The sequence below is a fragment of the Andrena cerasifolii genome, chromosome 3, assembly GCF_050908995.1.
Source record: "Andrena cerasifolii isolate SP2316 chromosome 3, iyAndCera1_principal, whole genome shotgun sequence".
Lineage (NCBI taxonomy): Eukaryota > Metazoa > Arthropoda > Insecta > Hymenoptera > Andrenidae > Andrena > Andrena cerasifolii.
This window is the reverse complement of record NC_135120.1, coordinates 11,935,432-11,962,257: the sequence shown is the minus strand read 5'-3', so window position 1 is coordinate 11,962,257 and position 26,826 is coordinate 11,935,432. Positions and strand designations below refer to the sequence as shown.

General features: G+C 43.8%; 1 protein-coding gene across 4 annotated transcripts in view; it reads right to left on the bottom strand.

The window, feature by feature from the left end:
* Positions 1-9,327: 9,327 nt before the first annotated feature.
* Positions 9,328-26,826, bottom strand: part of LOC143367492 (uncharacterized) — a 234,784-nt gene continuing 217,285 nt past the window's right edge. For 2 of the 4 annotated variants that reach the window (XM_076809344.1, XM_076809347.1), the window contains 8 exons: positions 19,827-19,968; positions 19,181-19,397; positions 18,235-18,333; positions 17,910-18,068; positions 16,955-17,093; positions 16,249-16,564; positions 15,883-16,012; positions 9,328-15,744 (listed from right to left, as the gene is read on the bottom strand). In XM_076809344.1, coding sequence (XP_076665459.1) covers positions 15,240-15,744; positions 15,883-16,012; positions 16,249-16,564; positions 16,955-17,093; positions 17,910-18,068; positions 18,235-18,333; positions 19,181-19,397; positions 19,827-19,968 — 1,707 coding nt within the window. In that variant the 3' untranslated portion in view covers positions 9,328-15,239. Of the gene's footprint in view, positions 15,745-15,882; positions 16,013-16,248; positions 16,565-16,954; positions 17,094-17,909; positions 18,069-18,234; positions 18,334-19,180; positions 19,401-19,826; positions 19,969-26,826 lie in introns of all 4 variants that reach the window. The other 2 variants (XM_076809343.1, XM_076809345.1) reach the window with 1 other exon arrangement.

Here is a 26,826-nt window from a genome sequence, read left to right as displayed (position 1 = left end):
AGGCAGCTTCGATTCTCTCTCCGAAGACGTTACTTAGTGCCACCTCTTTCGACATCATGTTCTCCTAGTACATAGCCGAATTTTTGTGCATTCTGAAAATTTTCGCCAGATTTTGGCCCAGGTATCAGGAGAACATGAAGCGAAAAGAGGTATTCTGAATTTCAGCTTCGAAGGCAGCTTCGATTCTCTCTCCGAAGACGTTACTTAGTGCCACCTCTTTCGACATCATGTTCTCCTGTTAGAAAGCCCAATTTTGTGCATTCTGAAAATTTTTGCCAGATTTTGGCCCAGGTATCAGGAGAACATGAAGCAAAAAGAGGTATTCTGAATTTCAGCTTCGAAGGCAGCTTCGATTCTCTCTCCGAAGACGTTACTTAGTGCCACCTCTTTCGACATCATGTTCTCCTGTTAGAAAGCCCAATTTTGTGCATTCTGAAAATTTTTGCCAGATTTTGGCCCAGGTATCAGGAGAACATGAAGCGAAGAGAGGTATTCTGAATTTCAGCTTCGAAGGCATCCTCGATTCTCTCTCCGAAGACGTTACTTAGTGCCACCTCTTTCGACATCATGTTCTCCTGTTAGAAAGCCCAATTTTGTGCATTCTGAAAATTTTTGCCAGATTTTGGCCCAGGTATCAGGAGAACATGAAGCGAAAAGAGGTATTCTGAATTTCAGCTTCGAAGGCAGCTTCGATTCTCTCTCCGAAGACGTTACTTAGTGCCACCTCTTTCGACATCATGTTCTCCTGTTACAAAGCCCAATTTTGTGCATTCTGAAAATTTTCGCCAGATTTTGGCCCAGGTATCAGGAGAACATGAAGCGAAAAGAGGTATTCTGAATTTCAGCTTCGAAGGCAGCTTCGATTCTCTCTCCGAAGACGTTACTTAGTGCCACCTCTTTCGACATCATGTTCTCCTGTTACAAAGCCCAATTTTGTGCATTCTGAAAATTTTCGCCAGATTTTGGCCCAGGTATCAGGAGAACATGAAGCGAAAAGAGGTATTCTGAATTTCAGCTTCGAAGGCAGCTTCGATTCTCTCTCCGAAGACGTTACTTAGTGCCACCTCTTTCGACATCATGTTCTCCTGTTAGAAAGCCCAATTTTGTGCATTCTGAAAATTTTTGCCAGATTTTGGCCCAGGTATCAGGAGAACATGAAGCGAAAAGAGGTATTCTGAATTTCAGCTTCGAAGGCAGCTTCGATTCTCTCTCCGAAGACGTTACTTAGTGCCACCTCTTTCGACATCATGTTCTCCTGTTACAAAGCCCAATTTTGTGCATTCTGAAAATTTTCGCCAGATTTTGGCCCAGGTATCAGGAGAACATGAAGCGAAAAGGGGTATTCTGAATTTCAGCTTCGAAGGCAGCTTCGATTCTCTCTCCGAAGACGTTACTTAGTGCCACCTCTTTCGACATCATGTTCTCCTGTTACAAAGCCCAATTTTGTGCATTCTGAAAATTTTCGCCAGATTTTGGCCCAGGTATCAGGAGAACATGAAGCGAAAAGAGGTATTCTGAATTTCAGCTTCGAAGGCAGCTTCGATTCTCTCTCCGAAGACGTTACTTAGTGCCACCTCTTTCGACATCATGTTCTCCTGTTAGAAAGCCCAATTTTGTGCATTCTGAAAATTATTCCCAGATTTTGGCCCAGGTATCAGGAGAACATGAAGCGAAAAGAGGTATTCTGAATTTCAGCTTCGAAGGCAGCTTCGATTCTCTCTCCGAAGACGTTACTTAGTGCCACCTCTTTCGACATCATGTTCTCCTGTTAGAAAGCCCAATTTTGTGCATTCTGAAAATTTTTCCCAGATTTTGGCCCAGGTATCAGGAGAACAAGAAGCGAAAAGAGGTATTCTGAATTTCAGCTTCGAAGGCAGCTTCGATTCTCTCTCCGAAGACGTTACTTAGTGCCACCTCTTTCGACATCATGTTCTCCTGTTACAAACCCCAATTTTGTGCATTCTGAAAATTTTCGCCAGATTTTGGCCAATATATCAGGAGAACATGAAGCGAAGCGAGGTATTCTGAATTTCAGCTTCGAAGGCATCCTCGATTCTCTCTCCGAAGACGTTACTTAGTGCCACATCTTTCGACATCATGTTCTCCTGTTAGAAAGCCCAATTTTGTGCATTCTGAAAATTTTTGCCAGATTTTGGCCCAGGTATCAGGAGAACATGAAGCGAAAAGGGGTATTCTGAATTTCAGCTTCGAAGGCAGCTTCGATTCTCTCTCCGAAGACGTTACTTAGTGCCACCTCTTTCGACATCATGTTCTCCTGTTACAAAGCCCAATTTTGTGCATTCTGAAAATTTTCGCCAGATTTTGGCCCAGGTATCAGGAGAACATGAAGCGAAAAGAGGTATTCTGAATTTCAGCTTCGAAGGCAGCTTCGATTCTCTCTCCGAAGACGTTACTTAGTGCCACCTCTTTCGACATCATGTTCTCCTGTTAGAAAGCCCAATTTTGTGCATTCTGAAAATTTTTGCCAGATTTTGGCCCAGGTATCAGGAGAACATGAAGCGAAAAGAGGTATTCTGAATTTCAGCTTCGAAGGCAGCTTCGATTCTCTCTCCGAAGACGTTACTTAGTGCCACCTCTTTCGACATCATGTTCTCCTGTTACAAAGCCCAATTTTGTGCATTCTGAAAATTTTCGCCAGATTTTGGCCCAGGTATCAGGAGAACATGAAGCGAAAAGAGGTATTCTGAATTTCAGCTTCGAAGGCAGCTTCGATTCTCTCTCCGAAGACGTTACTTAGTGCCACCTCTTTCGACATCATGTTCTCCTGTTACAAAGCCCAATTTTGTGCATTCTGAAAATTTTCGCCAGATTTTGGCCCAGGTATCAGGAGAACATGAAGCGAAAAGAGGTATTCTGAATTTCAGCTTCGAAGGCAGCTTCGATTCTCTCTCCGAAGACGTTACTTAGTGCCACCTCTTTCGACATCATGTTCTCCTGTTAGAAAGCCCAATTTTGTGCATTCTGAAAATTTTTGCCAGATTTTGGCCCAGGTATCAGGAGAACATGAAGCGAAAAGAGGTATTCTGAATTTCAGCTTCGAAGGCAGCTTCGATTCTCTCTCCGAAGACGTTACTTAGTGCCACCTCTTTCGACATCATGTTCTCCTGTTACAAAGCCCAATTTTGTGCATTCTGAAAATTTTCGCCAGATTTTGGCCCAGGTATCAGGAGAACATGAAGCGAAAAGGGGTATTCTGAATTTCAGCTTCGAAGGCAGCTTCGATTCTCTCTCCGAAGACGTTACTTAGTGCCACCTCTTTCGACATCATGTTCTCCTGTTACAAAGCCCAATTTTGTGCATTCTGAAAATTTTCGCCAGATTTTGGCCCAGGTATCAGGAGAACATGAAGCGAAAAGAGGTATTCTGAATTTCAGCTTCGAAGGCAGCTTCGATTCTCTCTCCGAAGACGTTACTTAGTGCCACCTCTTTCGACATCATGTTCTCCTGTTACAAAGCCCAATTTTGTGCATTCTGAAAATTTTCGCCAGATTTTGGCCCAGGTATCAGGAGAACATGAAGCGAAAAGGGGTATTCTGAATTTCAGCTTCGAAGGCAGCTTCGATTCTCTCTCCGAAGACGTTACTTAGTGCCACCTCTTTCGACATCATGTTCTCCTGTTACAAAGCCCAATTTTGTGCATTCTGAAAATTTTCGCCAGATTTTGGCCCAGGTATCAGGAGAACATGAAGCGAAAAGAGGTATTCTGAATTTCAGCTTCGAAGGCAGCTTCGATTCTCTCTCCGAAGACGTTACTTAGTGCCACCTCTTTCGACATCATGTTCTCCTGTTAGAAAGCCCAATTTTGTGCATTCTGAAAATTATTCCCAGATTTTGGCCCAGGTATCAGGAGAACATGAAGCGAAAAGAGGTATTCTGAATTTCAGCTTCGAAGGCAGCTTCGATTCTCTCTCCGAAGACGTTACTTAGTGCCACCTCTTTCGACATCATGTTCTCCTGTTAGAAAGCCCAATTTTGTGCATTCTGAAAATTTTTCCCAGATTTTGGCCCAGGTATCAGGAGAACAAGAAGCGAAAAGAGGTATTCTGAATTTCAGCTTCGAAGGCAGCTTCGATTCTCTCTCCGAAGACGTTACTTAGTGCCACCTCTTTCGACATCATGTTCTCCTGTTACAAACCCCAATTTTGTGCATTCTGAAAATTTTCGCCAGATTTTGGCCAATATATCAGGAGAACATGAAGCGAAGCGAGGTATTCTGAATTTCAGCTTCGAAGGCATCCTCGATTCTCTCTCCGAAGACGTTACTTAGTGCCACATCTTTCGACATCATGTTCTCCTGTTAGAAAGCCCAATTTTGTGCATTCTGAAAATTTTTGCCAGATTTTGGCCCAGGTATCAGGAGAACATGAAGCGAAAAGGGGTATTCTGAATTTCAGCTTCGAAGGCAGCTTCGATTCTCTCTCCGAAGACGTTACTTAGTGCCACCTCTTTCGACATCATGTTCTCCTGTTACAAAGCCCAATTTTGTGCATTCTGAAAATTTTCGCCAGATTTTGGCCCAGGTATCAGGAGAACATGAAGCGAAAAGAGGTATTCTGAATTTCAGCTTCGAAGGCAGCTTCGATTCTCTCTCCGAAGACGTTACTTAGTGCCACCTCTTTCGACATCATGTTCTCCTGTTAGAAAGCCCAATTTTGTGCATTCTGAAAATTTTTCCCAGATTTTGGCCCAGGTATCAGGAGAACATGAAGCGAAGAGAGGTATTCTGAATTTCAGCTTCGAAGGAAATAATAGGAAATCAGGTTTTTGCCGAATTTCTCCTATACTAGGGGATGAAAAATTTTGAAAAAAATCAGAGACATTTCTGTTATCGGGGCACATATTAGAGAATTATTTCAGATTTTGAAATTGAAAAACCAAGCTGTGAAAAATAAAAAACGCCAAAAAATGCTGAAAAATGCCGATTGTGCATCGAAGCAGTTTTGGCACTATAATTATATTTTTACTGTAAGTACGTATGATTGTTACTATTGTTCTGAATTTTTTTCAGATTTTTAAATTGAAAAACCAAGCTGTGAAAAATAAAAAACGCCAAAAAATGCGAAAAAATGCCGATTGTGCATCGAAGCAGTCTTGGCACTATAATTATATTTTTACTGTAAGTACGTATGATTGTTACTATTGTCCTGAATTTTTTTCAGATTTTTAAATTGAAAAACCAAGCTGTGAAAAATAAAAAACGCCAAAAAATGCGGAAAAATGCCGATTGTGCATCGAAGCAGTCTTGGCACTATAATTATATTTTTACTGTAAGTACGTATGATTGTTACTATTGTCCTGAATTTTTTTCAGATTTTTCAAGTCGGTGCGCCACAGTTAAAAAAATTAAAAACCGACTTTTTCGTCGTTTTTTCCGTGTCAGAGTAATGTCAGGGGCATAACAGTTTCAAATGATTAGGTTATTTCAGTTTCTTTAATTCCTATGATGTTTTGCTGTACGCATAACCATTGAAGATCGCATAAAACACTTATTTCATGAAGCAATTCGACATATAAGTTACTCTGACACGGAAAAAACGACGAAAAAATCGGTTTTTAATTTTTTTAACTGCGGCGCACCGAATTGAAAAATCTGGAAAAAATTCAGGACAATAGTAACAATCATACGTACTTACAGTAAAAATATAATTATAGTGCCAAAACTGCTTCGATGCACAATCGGCATTTTTCCGCATTTTTTGGCGTTTTTTATTTTTCACAGCTTGGTTTTTCAATTTAAAAATCTGAAATAATTCTCTAATATGTGCCCCGATAACAGAAATGTCTCTGATTTTTTTCAAAATTTTTCATCCCCTAGTATAGGAGAAATTCGGCAAAAACCTGATTTCCTATTATTTCCTTCGAAGCTGAAATTCAGAATACCTCTCTTCGCTTCATGTTCTCCTGATATATTGGCCAAAATCTGGCAAAAATTTTCAGAATGCACAAAATTGGGCTTTCTAACAGGAGAACATGATGTCGAAAGAGGTGGCACTAAGTAACGTCTTCGGAGAGAGAATCGAAGCTGCCTTCGAAGCTGAAATTCAGAATACCTCTCTTCGCTTCATGTTCTCCTGATATATTGGCCAAAATCTGGCGAAAATTTTCAGAATGCACAAAATTGGGCTTTGTAACAGGAGAACATGATGTCGAAAGAGGTGGCACTAAGTAACGTCTTCGGAGAGAGAATCGAAGCTGCCTTCGAAGCTGAAATTCAGAATACCTCTCTTCGCTTCATGTTCTCCTGATACCTGGGCCAAAATCTGGCGAAAATTTTCAGAATGCACAAAATTGGGCTTTATAACAGGAGAACATGATGTCGAAAGAGGTGGCACTAAGTAACGTCTTCGGAGAGAGAATCGAGGATGCCTTCGAAGCTGAAATTCAGAATACCTCTCTTCGCTTCATGTTCTCCTGATATATTGGCCAAAATCTGGCGAAAATTTTCAGAATGCACAAAATTGGGCTTTGTAACAGGAGAACATGATGTCGAAAGAGGTGGCACTAAGTAACGTCTTCGGAGAGAGAATCGAGGATGCCTTCGAAGCTGAAATTCAGAATACCTCTCTTCGCTTCATGTTCTCCTGATATATTGGCCAAAATCTGGCGAAAATTTTCAGAATGCACAAAATTGGGCTTTGTAACAGGAGAACATGATGTCGAAAGAGGTGGCACTAAGTAACGTCTTCGGAGAGAGAATCGAAGCTGCCTTCGAAGCTGAAATTCAGAATACCTCTCTTCGCTTCATGTTCTCCTGATACCTGGGCCAAAATCTGGCGAAAATTTTCAGAATGCACAAAATTGGGCTTTGTAACAGGAGAACATGATGTCGAAAGAGGTGGCACTAAGTAACGTCTTCGGAGAGAGAATCGAAGCTGCCTTCGAAGCTGAAATTCAGAATACCTCTCTTCGCTTCATGTTCTCCTGATATATTGGCCAAAATCTGGCGAAAATTTTCAGAATGCACAAAATTGGGCTTTGTAACAGGAGAACATGATGTCGAAAGAGGTGGCACTAAGTAACGTCTTCGGAGAGAGAATCGAAGCTGCCTTCGAAGCTGAAATTCAGAATACCTCTCTTCGCTTCATGTTCTCCTGATACTTGGGCCAAAATCTGGCGAAAATTTTCAGAATGCACAAAAATTCGGCTATGTACTAGGAGAACATGATGTCGAAAGAGGTGGCACTAAGTAACGTCTTCGGAGAGAGAATCGAAGCTGCCTTCGAAGCTGAAATTCAGAATACCTCTCTTCGCTTCATGTTCTCCTGATACCTGGGCCAAAATCTGGCAAAAATTTTCAGAATGCACAAAATTGGGCTTTCTAACAGGAGAACATGATGTCGAAAGAGGTGGCACTAAGTAACGTCTTCGGAGAGAGAATCGAGGATGCCTTCGAAGCTGAAATTCAGAATACCTCTCTTCGCTTCATGTTCTCCTGATATATTGGCCAAAATCTGGCGAAAATTTTCAGAATGCACAAAATTGGGCTTTGTAACAGGAGAACATGATGTCGAAAGAGGTGGCACTAAGTAACGTCTTCGGAGAGAGAATCGAAGCTGCCTTCGAAGCTGAAATTCAGAATACCTCTCTTCGCTTCATGTTCTCCTGATACCTGGGCCAAAATCTGGCAAAAATTTTCAGAATGCACAAAATTGGGCTTTCTAACAGGAGAACATGATGTCGAAAGAGGTGGCACTAAGTAACGTCTTCGGAGAGAGAATCGAGGATGCCTTCGAAGCTGAAATTCAGAATACCTCTCTTCGCTTCATGTTCTCCTGATACCTGGGCCAAAATCTGGCAAAAATTTTCAGAATGCACAAAATTGGGCTTTCTAACAGGAGAACATGATGTCGAAAGAGGTGGCACTAAGTAACGTCTTCGGAGAGAGAATCGAAGCTGCCTTCGAAGCTGAAATTCAGAATACCTCTTTTTGCTTCATGTTCTCCTGATACCTGGGCCAAAATCTGGCAAAAATTTTCAGAATGCACAAAATTGGGCTTTCTAACAGGAGAACATGATGTCGAAAGAGGTGGCACTAAGTAACGTCTTCGGAGAGAGAATCGAAGCTGCCTTCGAAGCTGAAATTCAGAATACCTCTTTTCGCTTCATGTTCTCCTGATACCTGGGCCAAAATCTGGCGAACATTTTCAGAATGCACAAAATTGGGTTTTGTAACAGGAGAACATGCCGTCGAAAGAGATGGCACAAAGTAACGTCTCCGGAGAGCAAATCAAAGAGCGAGAAGTGGCGCAGATGTTTCGAGACAGTGACTGTTTAACGAAGAGACGCAGAATTTTCGAACGCCTCTTGAAAGGCCTGCGCCTCTTATTTGCAACTTTAAGGCGATGCCTTTGAAGCTGAAATAGCCACTAAACATTTGTTGTCATATAGCATATATTTAGGTTATATTTTCTGTCACTTCGAGGAGCCGACCACATAATAATCACGCGCATCCAGTCTGCGCATTTTCACTAGCCCAATTCAACATTCAATACAATTTTGTATATATAATGTTTGTTGATAACTGCTTTCTGCAGAGGACGTGTAATAAGTGTATTTCATGTTCTGTTTCGGTGCTTTGCTAGTAAAAAAATGTCTAACCTAACAAATTTCATTTTCTGGGGACATTCCCTCATCTATTTTCCCTTTTCACTTAGAATTCCTTACTGCTAACGTAGAATATTGTAGCATAAGCACATTTCAAGTAATTAAAATGTACAATGAATTTTCTACGTTTACAGTACCAGCCGACTTTCCGTTTAAATTTTTATAAGTATAACGGAACAGCTGAGAATTTCTTTCCTTATTCAGAATAGAATACAGAAATAGCAAACACCCCCCTCTCGCGGTCACCGGGTAATCGTTGATCTATCGGTATTACCATTTCTGTGCAGATAAAAATGGCTGTAATACCGACCTGCCGAATCTGCCAGGTCACGTGACGTGTCTACCCCCTTAAGTATAATATATGCCCAATGGCGCACTCAGGATTTAATTTTGGGGGAGCCGGAGTTAAGTGTTAGCCGAACGGATAAAAATATTTTTGATGCGAATTTAATAGAATTCTTTAGATGATTATAAAAATTTATTTAAAGAATAAAATCTAGTTTTCTCTTTACAAATCCCCTTCTTTGAGGGTGCATGGGCCCCTTGCCCCTCCCCTGGGCGCGTCACTTTAGAAAAACTGCTGGCAAATGAGTGTTCCGAGGTTCATCAGAAACTGTGTATTTAGATCCCATTAACGGAAAGGAAGAAAAGAGCGATCACCTGCAATTCAACTGGAGGGTGTAGCGATCCATTGATCAAACGTTACTCTTGCATTTGTAGTTTTTATTAGTATATATTTACACACAAGATACCGTGTCGAAACCGAGTCATCTTGGTATTGCATTAATAATGAAAGACAAACGCAGTAAGATAAAAACAAACGAACAAATGATACAAAAGATGATGATGCTTTCAGTATCGTATCGTTACATATACTAATGTCATTATAATAATCATTTAATATTTAGCAATTCTTCTCTCTTTGTTCACTATAATTAAATTGGGCAGAAATTGACGAACTCGTACTTACACGATATAACAAGGTCCTCCCTGCTGTTCTCTCTCTACGCAGACTCACGAATTATCGGTATCAGCTCCCGCTCTCGCTCTCACTCTCATTCTCATTCTCTCCTCCCCTCCCGCTCCAGCTCTCTCCGTCCCTCTCTGATAATATCCTTCTCCCCTCTGTCAGGTTTCCCCTCATTTCGTTTTACAAAGCTCATCGCACGCCGAGCGTGCATCTCGATTCGCGATCGACGCGCATCAAAGTATACACCGCGCTAACACATAGCCAGCTAGAAATCACAATTAGAATCGACGCCGTTCGATCCTTCCGTCTCAGGCATGCGGGGAAAACTGCGTTGTTACCAAAGATATACATTTATTGTTACATTTTGTACATGCTTCTATCCACGGGTTACGATCTATGATAGCAATAGAGAAAACTCGGCAATGACGGAAACACAGGATGCGGAGATTTACAAATTCAGTTAACGATCTGTCCCTCGCCGGGCAGCAGCGCACAACTTTATATCGATCGGTCGGGAACAGGCATCCACGATGGACGATAATCGCTGCTCGTGTTCTGCGTTCCTAATTAGGAGAATTTCGACACGCTGGCGCAAGAATCATTTCTATTCGTGATTGTCCTATATGGGTGCTCTAACAAAGGCTCGACAGGCCGGCTTTGTCGATCGAGCCTAATGTTACTGGATCGATCGCCTGTCGATAGAGGGCGTTCGGAGGAAAAGGGACGGTCGGTCGGCATGCACGCACGATTACTAGCTAATTAAATTCCATGGGTCTAATCGCGCCGTTAACTCGATAATTAGTTGCACGCTGTCCAAACAGATGTACGCTAAGAGCATTCGGCGCTGGAGCCTGAAAGAGAGTCCCACCCCTTCTCGCGTTTCCCACCGTACGTAATCTGGATCTTTTAGACTCGTAGACCATCCTCAATTTTTCCGTTACGGGTTCTCCGGACTAGAAAGCGACTGTGTCGTTTTTCGTACACGTTCGTTGGAACCGAGATATCTGGATCGCCGACGACTCGAAAATTCAACCGAATCCGACGATAACCTTTTTCATTTACAACAACGATACGTTCCGTTCAATTAACCAAGCTCGAACACGTCCCCCTTCTACTCGCTCCTTCTCTTTCCCCCAGAGCGAGTGTGCTTCGAAGTTCTCTTCTCGTTTTCTCTACTTTAGGCGTGCCGTATCACGTGACACGCGTCGGCGCGGCGGTCAGTTACGATAGAGATTAGTCGATCCTAACGCGTGTAATTTGATCCCACTGTATACAATAGTGAACACAACTAAAAACTCGAGGGCTGTACAAACCCGGCGCGAACGTTCAAGCGCGAGAAAACTGCGTCCCAGAAACGAAACCCATTCGCCGCCATATTCTCGCGCTTTCGTAGCCTTCGCGTCGAGAGCGTGCTCAATCACCACGATTGAATCGTTCGCGTAAAAACTGACGGCTTGAATGCATTGATTTTTCTCAATATACGCTCTCGAAGCACTTGACCATCGAACACTTGAGCACTACTCCCGTGCGGGATAACAGTATTACGTAGTATATTCTACGAATAAAAAGAATCCTCTCATACTCGTCAGTTTTTTTTTTTTTTCAAGAACGATTCGATTGACGTGACTGAACACTCGAATAGTACTATTTGGGGGGGGGGGTCCAAAGGGGGAGCAAGGACTCCGTGTATAGGAGCTACGTTGTTCGAACGGTCTTGTCTCTATTTATTTCTAAATGGGTACCCTATATTTAACTCGTTTTTTGTCGCTTCAGCGCGAGTTCCTTACCATGTAAAATCGTATATGTATATATGTATACGTATATGCAAGTAGTTTTTACGCATTCTCGCCAGACGCATTCTCCCCGTGTACAGTGTTTTTTCTTCTGTATCTACTTTTCCCTAAGTTTCTGTTCGCTCTCGCAGAAGTATCACCATGCACACTTCGTCGCGTTAACGTTAATTATTTATACACGATTTGATATTCATCTTCGCTATATAAACCTGTGTAGGTGTTTTAAGTGTACGCTGGTGGTTGTTGCCTTAGGCACTACGCTCGCTCAAACACGTTAGACTCCTCGCTCCGACTACAATGGTAACGAAGCGTTCCCTTCGCGGGTGGCTTCCTACCGATGTCCGTCGCACCGTCGACGTCTGTGAATTTGTACCCTCGTTTGTCGCGCGATTCAATGTACGAACTCGAAGGGACGATGTACGGACCCGCGAGAGGTTTGAAATACGCGTTGGTCATTCCTGACGAGGGCCCATTTACCCCGTCCTTTCGATTTCTTTATTTTTTTTACAACTTTGCAGCGAGACGAGGCAGTTGAGAAAATACTTAAATATCTCTGCTATCTCCGGAGGTTGTAAAAAGTCACAGTTCTAAGTTCGCCGTTCTTTCTTTAATTCCGAATCATGCAGGAGTTCAACGGGTTCCTATAAATGTGCGCGAGGACAAAAAGAAAAGCTGAACATACAGATATTTACTTATTTCGTCTTTCTTTTTGTTCTCGCACTGCGTAAAATTCTGCGACGTAGATATAAGTGTATCAATTATTTTCTCTTAAAATACATGCACCACAGAAAGACATCGTCGCCAGTTTGATATGGAAATGTCTTTTTGCGCGATAAAACATCTAAATTGATCCTTTTTAATATATTCACAGCAGACGGTGAAAATCAGATTAAAAAGGGGGCTTGGGAAAAATTTCATGCAGTTCTTTCTCCACGTGCAACGTAGTAAAAAAGAATAGGTTGACCTCAAGCTGCTGTATAATACCGAAATCTCGAAACGAACAATTCACAGTTTCATGTCACTCCGTCGCCTTCGATTCTTCTATTAAGAAATATCGGAGATATTCATATACTCTTCAAGTACCTTATCCCGCATATTTCTCGCGCTTCTTTTTCGTCAATACCCGTTCACGGTATTTCTGGCAGTACAGCTACTACAAATCCAATCGCGTGTATCAACGGAAGAGCTTGCGACGAATAGCTTCTTCGTTCTCACGAAATTACATTCGAGGTGCCGATCGTCTTGCTCGTAGCGTGCGCGAAAGTAAGGAGAAACATGAAAGAAATCGCTAAGCAACGCGGGGCCACGTTAAATCGAAATCAACGAACGTCGGTGCCTGACAATCGAAGTGCCCTTCGAGCGACGAGCTAACAAAATGCAGTTCGGGGGAGGATGATCGTGCGCTGATGTACAAATAGATCGTGAAAAATGTATTACGTATCTCGACGAGTCGTCGTTCTTGCGACGAAGAGTCTAAATAAAAATTCTACGCTGACATTTTGCTTCAGTCTTGTCACGTGAATCTTGTCTTTTCCATTTTCCTTTCTCTCTTCGTTTACACGCTTCGAGTGTTTTGGTAAATTCGCGACATTGAATACGTCTACCGTCGTTGCCCCTTAGGTTCAGCGGCGAAATGCTCGGAGGCGATTTACACGATGATCGTCTATTCGCATGTCGCTGCAACGGAGCTTCTCGCCATCTCTGAATCAGTCGAAACAAGCGAACGAAAACAATAAAGCGGAAGATCGCTAACGAGGAGCATACGCTACGACGTCGAGAGAATGGCCGCGAGGGCTCGAGTGGTCTCTCGTTGAGTTGTAGTTTCGTTTCGGTGGTATCTATGAAACACGAGCCGACACTCGTCTGCCCAGGCATTCGAGCGACGTTAACACTTCTTGTCCCTTGACACGATACGAGCCTGGCTCTCCTTCAAATCCTTCTTGCATATACTAAAGGGGCAGTGGTTGCCAGAATCTTCGATCTGAATTTTAATCTAGATTCGCTTTTTTAAGTCGACGAGTGACACGAATGGTGATTCCTGATTGGCAGAGTCGCTAAACACAGCGAATGGAAAGTGAATGCAGTCAACGATCAATGACAATATCGAGAGCTTTTGCTTAATCGCCGCCAAAATTTCTGCGCACATGTGTGTGTAAAGATTGTAAAGACTTTCTACGCGACTGGGTCCACTCCCAACGGATTCCTTCCTCATTCTTCTCCATCGAGAAACAGAAAAAAGCGAATGCGTGTGCTCGTATCTCTCGGATTTGATGGGGGGGCTTAATTAAAATCTGTACAATACTTATTCTTTATAATATATAATAATAATAATATTAATAATAATAATGTTATCTCTGCGTTATTACTCATGATAGAACGTTTCGTTAATCGTAATTGTAATCTTGCGATAATAGCGAGAGCGATAATCAAATATTTAAGAAAATAAATGATTAATAGTAATGAAATAATCATCCATTAGCGATCAGTTACATCTTAATATCAAGAGATCTACGTAAGACAGTGGTAGATTAATATCACAATAAGACTAATCAGGCCTCGTGAGACTGGGGCACGCTTCGTGGTTTCTTTTCTCCTTTTCCTTTCTTTTTTTTTTTTATTATTATTTCTCAAATGAGTTTACCTCCTCTCTTCCACTTTGCCTTGACGTTTCATTATTAATTCACGACCCCTGTTCTTGGCCGCGGGGTTCTCTCACAGACGACTCAGGTTCCCTCCTCGACATAAATGGGGAGAAACGTTCGATGATGCCTGGCTCCTCTTTCGGGAACATGTATATATAATATATCGTATCGCGCGAGAGTCGTTGTTAAAAACACATTCACCCATACGCTACTCCTCGTACACTTTACAGTAATCGCGCACTTTGCGAATCGGCCGATCCTCCGACGTCACAGAGCAACGCGGACGATTCCGAGGGCGATCGTTCCCTGCGCGTGTCCTCTAGGACCATCGACAAAGCGCGAACGATCCTCTCCCTCGGGAACGCGATTCGCAAAAGACGCGCCTCGGCTAATGTAAATTCTCGCTATTTCTCAAAGGACAACAGGGATGAGTGTCGAGGGAAGGGGATGAAACTCTCTCTCTTTCTCTCTTTCTCTCTCTCTCTCTCTCTCTCTCTCTCTCTCTCTCTCTCTTTCTCTCATTCTACTTGTTACTTTCGATCGACTAAGATTGGTGCATACGTACACGTCGTTACGATTACCTGAGTGACAATATCGGGGCGCTAGACTGCTCGTTCGTTCGGGTGAACGACCACGAGGGACCGAAGACGACCGTGTCTCATCCGGCACGCGCAAAACGCCGGTCGTCCAGTACGCGCCTTCGTCGGATGTCGTTTTTGGGCCTCATGGCTCCGATGCATGGCCGAGGACTGGCGACTTCCTTGCCTAGTCTTTCGGGGCCCGGGGAGGGGTCGCTAACACGACCGGGGCGGGGCTGCCGATCCAGCCAGCCAGTTCTACATGCCTCGAGATTCTCGTTATCCCAAGTGTTCCATTGCACGCGCGCACCGGACACGAGGAGCCACCGCACCCCCTTGGTATTCATCAGCGAACGCGGCCCAACTCCCGCGGTTACAGGATCGATTGGTCTTAGGCTCTGACGGGTGGACCCGTGTTGCTTTATTGTCGTGACCGAATCAACCGTTCGATTGTGTCCCACCAAGAGGATACTATTCTCCTAGAGGAGGAGGAGGAGGAGGAGGAGGCCCTTGTGCGTGTCGGTTTGGGCCCGTCCTCCGCTCCTTCCGCGGTGGCACGCGCGAGAGCGAGGTTCGATCGCGACACGGTACGGCGCGAAAGCATCTAGAAGTGGCTAGCGCAGACCCGACTTCACAAGATCGGCGGCAGGAACGTGCCTGAGTCGTCGAGGTTCGGGTCGAGACTCGCTACTATATCGCCCGTGGACGCGTGCCTCGAGGAGGCGGTGGTGGTGCTCTGGGTGTTGCTGGCTAGCGCGTGGCTGCTCGCGCTGCCGTTCAGCTTGTTCTTCGCCACCAGTCCGGCGTTGTCCGTGTTGTCGCCGGTGCTGATCCTCTGCAGCAGCTTGCGCCCCATGCGCAGACGGTACATGGTGTACGGCGAGTCCTCGACGGTCGTGGCCCGTTGCCGCGACGCGCTCACTGTCACGCTCACCGTCTGCGCGTGCGTCGACTGCGACGAGGTCTCCACGGTGGTGGTGTTCGCGTTAGCGTTGGCGTTGGCGTTCGTGTTGGCGTTCACCGTCGATGAGGCCATCGTCGAGGATGAGGAGCTCACGTGGGAGGAGGAGGAGGACGGGTTCAGCCACTCGTGACGCCTCGCCTCGTCGGGGGTCAACCGCTTGCTTGGATCCCACCTGCCGGAAACGAACGTTGCATCGTTCATCAGTGGATGCCGTGGAGCGGGCGATCCCGACTACTCCGCACGCCAATTCCACGCTCGCAAGGGGGTGAAATTGAAGGACGAATTGGACGATAGCTATTCGGGCACTTACTCGAGGCATCTGCTGACGAAGTCCACGAAAAGGGTGTCGGAGCAGCGCAAAGTCATCATGAGGTTCTTGCTGCCGACCCATCTCTTCTTGCCCTTGCTGTTCGCCACGCATCGAGGGTTTCCCTTCGGGTCTGAAACCATAATATCGGTACTCTGTATCGGGGAGAATTACAGATATCACAGCAACCCCTACAATCTCATGAGGCAGCGTTTATAAATCATTTCCTGCGCGAGGGTTCGCGTGCACTTGTTACTCCACGAGCTCCTTTTTTCCGATAGCAGGCGGTAGGATGCTTGTAAGGGAACTGAATTTAATTCTAAACCCCGCGAATGATTCCCATGCCCGTATCATTTAATGTTCCCTTACCGAAGAAGAGCCTACGTCGTGACGCGCGGTTGATGATGTACTCTGGCGGCAGACCCAGCACTTCCATGATGCAGGCGAGCTGCTCGACCTCATCCTCGCCAGGGAATAACGGGCAGCCGGTGTACAGTTCAGCTAGAATGCAGCCCAAACTCCACATATCGATCGGCGTGCCGTATGGAAGACCCAGAAGTACTTCTGGACTTCGGTAAAACCTGGACTGAAGGTATGTGTATACACGCTGGTGGTTGTAGCACGAGGACCCGAAGTCTATCACCTTAATCGAGCTGCTGCCCCGCTGCATCAGAAGCACATTTTCCTGCAACGAAACCGGCGTGATCAGAAAAACAGCATTAACCAAACTCTGCCTCTGCTCTTATATTATCACGTCCGTTCATTTCGGTTCGTTCGCGGAACCATCGCCGAGAGAAAAGCATTGCGCTCCGCGCCCGACTACTCCCTTCTCGTTAACAGTCGTGGTAATTATTTAAAATTGAATCTTAACGACCGTCGGGTTGAAACTCGTCTTCTACGGATCGGTAGAATAATGAACATCCGCGGCAGAGATTGCGGCAGTGGTAATTAGTCTCGGGATCGAGAGACAGCAGTATTAATAATCAATTATACTTTACACGGGACACGCAGCTCCGTTTAATGCCGATATGGCAATTAAAGGGGCGAAGTGACGAAGCAGCGCTACGATACTTACGGGCTTCAAGTCGCAGTGGATGATGTTCTCTCGGTACAACAGTCTCAGGCAGCTAATTAACGAATTAGTGAATCGTCGTATCAGGCTCAGACTAAATCCCTGGTAGTTATTCTTTCTGATTAGCTCGTACAAATTCACACTGCAAAAAGAAAGGGAATGAACGAATCATGAATATTTAACGTCGAAGCTGGAGACTTTCTTCTGGCATCCTTAAGGGGGCTACTTAGGAAGTCAAACTGCTCGAAGATCAAGCATTTTTTTTCGAGTTAATTACACGGAGATGAATACAAATTGTGACTAGCGCTTTTGGGTAATGGTTAATATTATAAACTGTAAAAGAATTATTCTTTCTTATAATATATACATGTATGTGACGGCGCTACAGATCCGATTCGACTGAAAGCTTTTTTATTTTGAAGAATATACTTCTGGCTAGGGGGGAAACCAGACGAAATTACAAAAATTACATTTTTTTTAGAAAATAACGATACTTGAAGTTTGAAATCACTTTTTCCCTATACTGTTCGTCCTTTCCACGCTTTTAAAAATTACGAACTTTAATTTTTGTAAATTTTACTGGTTTCTCCACGAGCCAGGAGTATATTCTTCAAAGTAAAAAAAGTTTCAGTCGAATCGGATAATAACTTTTGGAGATACAGGTCCCACCGATTTTGGGAACACTGTTTCGAGAAAAACGCGTTTAAAGTTTTACATCAGCGCCAAGTGGCCGGTTATTACCCATGCATTTGCCGCTACTCAAATGCCTATAACTTCGGGAATTTTATGAATTTCAAAATATCCTTTTAAACATATATTCCTAAAAGGTTGAACATTCGAAAAATGAAATAAAAAAAAATCGATTTTTAGACCGGAACCTCCCCTTAAGCAGCTTAATCGCCTCGGTAACGTTGCACGAAGTTAAATATCGACGAAAGAGAAAGAATACGAAGAGTACCTCAATAACTCGAAGGTGATGCACAAGTGGTTCCTGAAATAGAAGTATTCTAGCATGTGTATCACATTGTGCGACGCGTTCGCGTCCAAGTCTTTCTTCCTGAGGTGCTCCAAGATCTTCACCTCGATGAGCGCCTGGTGATGGAATCTCTTTTTGTTCCTGCAGTGGCAGAAGAGATAGAGCGCGTCATTTGAATGAAGGAACAAAAGCAATCGGGCAAGCGGATGCGCGCCGCGAAGAAAGCATCCTACAATCGCGGATGAGCGCATCCGTGCTCGTAATTGAAAGTGATTCAGGGACCGAGCGGATCGGCCCATTTGCTCACCTGATGACCTTGATGGCGATGTACTGTCCCGTCTTGTGATCTAACGCTCGGATCACTTGGCCAAAGCTTCCTTTTCCTATCACCTCCAGGATCTCATATCTGGACAAACAAGCACGTCACGCTTTCGTTTTATAGGTCTGAGACAGCCGTTCGGATAACTCAATCTGCAGCGTGCAACCTTTCACGGGGAATAAATCTTGCCAGGGAAAGCCTCGCAAGACTCGGGACGTGCCGAAATTTTTTAGCAGACATTTAACAGCGAATTTGGTCGCGCAAGTTCGCCAGCGACTTACAAGAATTTTCATTCGTCGATTTAACGCTTGTGTAGTAATTGTAATTATATTAAATGAATGTATAATGCACCGTCAGTGCTGGTACTCTGAACAAAGTGGAAGTGACACAAGGCACTCGATAACTGAAGAGTCCTTGTAGAAAGCGCTAAGTGTTAAAAATCAAATTTTCCAGCAGGGGGAAATAAACTCAGTGACATTAAATTATTTACGAAATTTGACTTGTTTTGATTGGTAAATATGATTAAGCATACAATAACCCAAATACGTCACAAAATTTTCTATTTTTTCCTTTAATATAGTGCAAATTCGTGAAAAAACGAATTTAAAAACGGAACTGTATTTGTAGAAAACCCAGCACTATTGGTAACATATTTACAAATGAAAATTGCATTAAAATTATATACCTACTATAGTATTACCATTGGCACGTAGGACATTTTCCGATAAGAATTCTTTTTTTTTTTTTTAATTTTGACACTTACAGTGTTTTCCACAAGGACTCTTTAATTTGTGCTTCTTCTTTGGCGTTGACGAACGAACGCCAACGATTATGCGATTATGGTACGCAACGCGAGATGCACGCTCGCTAGGCGTAGCAATTAAAAGGAAAGTTCCGAGGGAACATTAAACCGAGGAAAAAAAGGAAAACGCACCTGTACGAGATATGATCGTGGAGGACCTTGTGGTAGTTACCATTTTCGTCGTCGTAGCCGCCGTTTTGGGACGCACCCTCCTCACCGTGAATTTTGTGAGCGAACAGGCCGAGATACCAAATCTCAGAGTATTTCTCGATTTCGGCCCGCTCGAATTCGGTGAGCCTCGAGCCGTAATACTTGACGGCTTCCTGAAGTGTCATTGGCAATCTCCCGGCTGCTTGTTTTTCGCAAAACGAAACAACATGATAACGCACAGACGAAACTTTCAAATTTCATAGTTATTATATTTCAGCTTTGCTCGAATGGGAACAACGGAGTTCAGTGGCGCACTCAGGATTTAATATTGGGGGGAGCCGAGTTAAACGGATAAAAATATTTTTAATAGAAATTCAATAAAATTCATTAGGTGATTAAAAAAATTTACTTAAACAATAAAATCCAGTTTTCTTTTCTCTTTACAAAGCCCCTTCTTTGGGGGTTCCAGGGCCCCTTGCCCCTTCTCCTCTGAGTACGCCATTGATAGGAATTCTCTTTGCATAAAAACGCGGAAGAATATTAAGCTTCCGTTTAGAAAGACTTTCGGATATCGTAATCGTAGAGTAATAATGATTCTGTTTCACGCGAACGTAAATTTAATACGCACGGTATCCGTCGTGAGATGTGGCGTTGATGGAAGGCTCGTGCATCGGCATGTTGTGGATGTTGTTGGTCGTTGAGTTGTTCGTATTATTGTTGTCCGATTTGTCCACCCGCGTCGGTTTGGGGTGAAAGAATGACAGTAATTTCTGAAACAGACGAGCATCCCGTAGTTAGGATACTTAATCGAACTGGATGGTGCATGTATCACATGCGCTTTTTATTCAAATGCCATACGATATTTATACAATTTACAGCTGCAATCACATACAATACTATTTCGTTGTGAGAGCTTCGTCAATTTTCCAGAAAATTTTGCAAAAGAAATAGGAATTGCGCGGTGCAATTTGCGTATACAAAGTTAATAACTGAGAGGCTAGTCCAGGATTTATAGGAGCAAAGCACTTCGTTAATATGTGCTATCAAAGGCGAAAGAAATAGAATTGCTCATATTAATTAACGGCAGGGTTTGAATAGATTTCGAAAATAAGTGTTTCAAACTGTTATATAAAGGTTCTGACTGAAAGAGTTATGAAGAACCTTTATTCGGAATAACCATTATAAAGAATCTAAATATCAGACTATATAAGTATAAGTTACGGTTCCTATATAGCTCTATAACTTTTATTTTCTAGGTTCTATAACTTTTATTTTCTAGGTTCTATAACTTTTATTTTCTAGGTTCTATATAAGTTACAAAGCGGTTATAGAACTGATTCTTGTAACGATTGTACAGAATTTTAGATTACTCTGTGTAACCAAATTGTTTAAAAATTATTATAAATAAGTAAGCAAATATATATTATGTATACAAGTGATCGTTGCATACCGCCGAGTGTATAGATATACATATGTACAAATGTGTACATAATATATATTTGCTTACTTATTTATAATAATTTTCAAACAATTTGGTTACACAGAGTAATCTACAGTTGTAATATGTTGTGATTTCATTTACTGTAAAACTCTGTACAATCGTTACAAGAATCGGTTCTATAACCGCTTTGTAACTTATATAGAACCTAAAAAATAAAAGTTATAGAACCTAAAAAATAAAAGTTATAGAACCTAAAAAATAAAATTTATAGAACCTAAAAAATAAAAGTTATAGAGCTATATAGAAACCGTAACTTATACTTATACAGTCTGATATTTAGGTTCTATATAACGGTTATTCCGAATAAAGGTTCTTCATAACTCTTTCAAGAACCGAAATAATTATAATAACGGTTTCAAGCCCTGATTAACGGTGAAAGTTTTTATGCCCGTGCCTACTTTCGATGGAGTAACTACAGCTGCTCACAGAAAGCATTCAACAGCCGCGAGCTTTCCAGCGCGGTGCCGGGCGCAAACAAGTTCTTCCACGTTTCGGTTTGTTCGTAACTTTCCACTTTATTTATCGAAAGAGCATCGTATTCCACAATCGCCGAGCTTCTCAAAACAGAGGAACAGCGAGTAAACAATGGAGAGCGAGCGATTCCACAATGGACGTCAACGGAAGCGAGAAACGCACAGCTGATTATTTATTTATTTATTTATTTATTTCGCTTATACGGATAAAACCCATTTGGTAACAAAATAAGAATAACTCGATCAGCGTAGAGACACAAGTTACTACTAAAAACACAACAGAGTACAATAAGCATGAACAATAAAAAATAATATGTGGCTAACAAAACCTATCACAGGTAACTACCGCTCTATAGACGCTTGTCCTAAAATTAAAAGGAGATTCGTGGAAAAAAAAACATCTTTGGAGAACAAATTAGCCAGATTACAGATCCTGTTAATGGGATCAATGCTGCCAAATCTGGAGGTGTAGTCTAGAGGCCTAAATAGCAAAGTATGCTTGATAGCCCGTTCCGGAGCATTAAGATTGATTTGACTGATAACAGGTGGGCTGCAACCAATCCATTAATGATCTTAAATAAAAAAAAGTAAAATCATTAACCGTCCCCCTACACTCCAATGTTTGGATACCCAGCCTCCGCTCTTACTAGCCTCTCCACCGCGAGGGCCGAGCTCCTACAGTTCCCAGGACACCCACCCCTCCCAGATCGATTTCGTTTCACGAACCCCTGGGTGTCTCCAGCGAGCCGATCGAGCGCGGCGCGAGGAGATCGCGGAATCCGCTCGAGGATAGGTGGAAATACGCGAGGGAAATTAATGGACGCCGGTCGTGTAACTCTGGCGGAGAACAATGATGCCAGGCCGGCGGCTGATTGTCATTCAAACGGCACGGGCGACCGGTGACTGCCCTTGGCCATACGGAAAGGCGACGCTGCGCAAACGAAACGCTTTAATGCCTGAAAGAGGAGACATAATTGTCGACGTCGGTGCCCCCGGTGTCGTTAAACTTGTCGAGCCCGCGTCGGGGGTCAACATCCAGCCACTACAGGCACCTCCGTCGGCGCGTATCGCGTCCCACTTTCGTGGAGGCTGGCCAGCAACGAGGATTTTCCCGGACGTTTCTCCGCTGGCCAGAAACGCCCTACAAGGGCCATGATTTTTCGCGACCCCCCCGGGCCCAGGTGGAACGGGGGAACTAGGTCGTACGACGAGGAGAAAAGGTGGTTGTTCTTCGAGAGCCATGGCTAACTGTATCTTAACGGCTGCGGTCGTTAAAACTTCGGTGTGTAATTTACGAGCAGCTCGTGACTAATTCGGTTCCTGCGAACGTTCTGAATCGCGATTGGAGGCCGAGGTTTCCGCGCATGAATGACGGTTTTCGGGACAGTGGGTGAGCAGAGGATCGTGCGAGAGTAGGTACTTTCTTTTTTAAAGGAGCGCAGAGTGCAAGAGTGGTGGAGATTGAGGTTTAAGATGTTTGTGCTCGGTGGGACCTGAGGTCTCGCGAGTGTGTTATCTATACATTGATTTCTATTTGTCTATTTGTAGTCGCGTGCCTTCAGGGTAAGAGAGGGGTTGTTACTCAATGCAGTGTTTGCAGTCAGCGGAGGAGTGGGTCTAAAAATATTGCTTGCCTGAAGACCAAGTGGATCCACTCAGAATTATCAGGTTATCATCTAATTTTTCTAAGAAATGAATTCAATTTTCAAGAAATACATAAAAGGACAATTACATTTTTTGTGAAGTAATTTATTATATTCTTAAATAATATAAAGTTTCCTCGAAAAATGATTTTATTAAAACAGTAATAATATTGGAACTTCTATTACAGTTTCAAGCTACTGAAAGGACATTAACACTTTTAACACACAGAGGTCAAGTTATTATACTGGAAATATTTCCGTCAATTTTTGGGATCATTTTAAAATGGATTTAATACGATTAGAAAAAAAATCTTCAATTTGCAACTAAATATCCTGAAAGGAAAGTTTCTTAGCTTTCCAAAACACTCAGGAAAATTTGTCTACGATCGTGAGTTCGCAAGTTGCAGGTGTTCAAAGTGAAAAGTACCTTTTTTTGCTTAGATCGCGAATAACTCGGTCAATAAAAATCGTACAACAAAAACAAAACCAACGAAATTAAAGAGAAATGTTTTCTCTATAAGAGCTCTTCGTGGGATTTACCGGAAAAAATTTTTGACCCGTGCATACGTTGAAAACTAGGCAAAAAATCCTAAACTTCGTTTCCTGCGCTTCATCTTGCTAAAACAGTATCATAATGGATGAAAAAAATGTTGAGTCCTTGATTCAAAAACTAGAAACTTGAAGCGTTAAAATGTGTGTTTTAAATATTTTTTGCGACCATTTTCCGCAGAGATACAGCCACTCCATCGTTTAAACTTACAAATTCTCAAACCTTTTGGTTTGAGTACAATAATTTAGCCACCCACTGTATTGCCCAAGTTAAGGACTTTAACATGGTACGTTAGTTAAATAATAACGTAATATTTGAAGTCTAATACTAAGTTACTTACGCAGACACAAAATGCATGAAATGCAAACAGAATTCTCTTCAGGTTATTAAAAGATTATATCCCGTTAATAGATGAATAAAGAGGTCTTGAATAATTATTAAGCAAAGTCCCCTCCCTATTAACCAGTAACCCAATAACTTCAACACAGGAATGCACGGTATAGATCACTTCGCATCTCCAATTAGAAATCCGCCAGGAGTTCTGCAGAAACGCGAAGCAGCGGTTCGCGTTTCGGAAAACTCCAGGGATTAGTCCCAGCAGACCGCGGGGATCAATTTCTGTCCCTAGTGGCGTCGTGGCTCGCTAACACGAATCCCATAAACAGCCCGTAGCTGGCAACCGTTTCGTTGCGGCAACGTGTAATCACAGGATCGTGCGATCGAGCTGTATTCGCGATCACGCAACACGACGTAGGAATTAACGTCGCCCGGCAGGGCTGCATCGGTTTCTGCATCGGAGGAGCGCTTTCCGCGGGACAGTTTCGTGCACGTGGGGCCCTCGTGACGCTCCAAGCAGACTGATTCGACACCAATTGATCAGGGTTAACGGCGATTAAGATCGGGCGGGTGTTGGCATAAATTTCTATTAAAAGGTCACCGGGAGCGTGCGTAACTGCCGTCGCGGAGGAATGCCCCTTTTCGGAACGACTTCGCTTTACGCCCCGCATCTAAGATCGTTCTCCTCGCGCAGGGGAGGCTGAAGGAATTGCTGCTTTAATTACTACACTTGCTCCGTGTCGTTGACACTTTAGACTCGATGCCCACTTTACGGCGAAGCTTGCAGTGTAATTACAGAAGGCTAGGAAGAAGTTCTGCAGGGACTTGTATTGTAGCTCTCTCTGCAGGTTCACCTCGGGGATTTTCGACTTCATTGCCTTTCCGAAGACGTGGAGCGGGAGATATAGCCGCGAGGTAGTAATACGGGCACGCGAAGGAAGCCAACACCGCGGTGTCCTCAATTTCGGGGCTAGGAACGCCCTGCAGCTTGAACTTGGGACTCTCGTTTCGCAGCGAGCTCGATCGACCTCGCGTAATGAAAAATTATTATCGGCCAGCCATCGCATGGCTCGCGCCGCGGCATCGGCATAAATAAAAAAGCAGACGCAGAGAGAGAGAGAGAGTGGAATAACCGAGAGGAAGAAGCACCCACCTCGACCCGCTCGTATATAAATTGTAATCGTGCGCTGCGCGACTACTTCTCGACCCTTTTTTCCTTTTCTCCGCGCTACGGCGGACTTCTGCCAGGCGACGCACAGGCAGACCCACCCCAACAGCTTGGAAGCATAAATAAAACGCGGGATTCACGACTACGCCAAGATTCATGCAACGGCACGGCAAGCCAAAATCCGTGTTGACCCTCGAGGAGGCACCGTTCCCTTGAGAGGATCCCTTGCTTCTCTGCGCCGAGCTTTAAATAGTCACCTAGTGGTGTAACTAGGGGCAGTCCCAGGTGCCATGGTCGCACGGTCACTCGTGATTTAAATCAAGGCGCTTCTTAAATAGAGACGTGCCGCGGGGTGTCGACCTCAAGGTGTAAACTAACGCTAGTTAAATAGTTGATGCTGCTAACCGTTCGCTGGCTTTAAGTCGCGTTCACGCGTGGCAAGCGAGGGACTCCATTCTTTTTACAGTTGTGGCGCGGGGCAAGTTATTTAGTGTGGAAGTATCTGAGTCTGACAGTTTCCTATAGACTTACAATATTTAATTCAGGGCCGGCTTTCTCTATAAAGGGGCCCGGGTGCAAGACACATTTTGGGGTCCCAAATGAAATCACGAAAAATAAGGATACGTAATAATAACAATAATAAAGTAAATAAAAAATAAAACAGATCCGCGACTCAGAAAGTAGGCCCACATCTTCTCTGTGTTTTCCCTAGGGGAAGATTTATCCCATGCTCTCATAAGCATGCCTGCATGAAAGATGTCGCCGAGAGTCAAAGAGGAAACGAAACGAAGGCGAGCGAAGCGCAGATGAAGAATGGATACCACTCGCAAGAAGGGACTTTTCCCAAGGACGACGGAGCGTTGCAAGTCGGCGGTGCCGGTGTTACGATCTTCGAGAGATAGGTACCTATGTACAATAATTCCCTACATCCAAGTTATGCATGCGGTTTGCCTTGTGACATCTCTCGGCTGCAGCCACGCGCCTTTCTAATGCGATACACCTCTCGAGCGCGACGCACTGCCTCGACCTATCACTTACAGGGTGTCTGAAACGTGCTCGCTGATTTTCTACCGCTGCCGTGCCTAAATCCTCAGCGCAATAAAAGCATAAACTATAAAACGTGTACATTCACTTTTTGGTAATCCTATAAACACGCGTCTAATAAAGATATTAATAAATATTTTAATATAAAAGAATCGGGACAATTTTAAAATTACTTCAATATGACAACTCGCATAAGAGTCACTGCTAATTTGCTACCTGGAACAGAGTGAACTGTTTTTAAGCCTCTGTATTTAAACCTTTAATTTTCAATTTCTTCCGCTCAAAACTTACAACCTTCTTGGCCGTACTTAGATACTAGAAAAAGGATCTGCACTAAGAAAACTCTACGAGAACCTAGCAGCTGAAAAACACTTCATCGTGGGAACAACTTGCATGGCCCAAGCCTAGGGCGCGAATCGTTTACGAACAATACAGACTTCATCTCGCAGAGCTACAGGAATTACAGAACTACTCGCAGGTACCACTGGCGTCGTGTTGCCCCGGAAACGTGCAAACCACAATGCAACTTTCACCGTCGTTTGAATTCTAAGCCCACGCGCGCCTGGCGAATTCCGCTTTTCCACTTGAGGGGACCAACGAAACGACGCCGAACGCGTTTCCCATCGATCGTCCACGCTTCCACCGATCCTCGGGGTCTAACGTCACCGAAATTCCCCGTCGCCCGTGCGAACCGCGACGAAGAGGATGGCGCGAGGCGTTGTTTCGCGGCCACGAGGTACACGTCCTTACCCACGTAGTTTACGTGGGATTCGAGACACGTGGGCGTGCGCGCAAGGTATCTCGGAAGCACGTCAGAAACGTCACCGGGTGGAGAACAGGGGCTCATTAACCTGCGAGCTGTACAGAGACCAGGTGGGATGGATCGCGTCGAGTAATTATAAAAGCAACACCG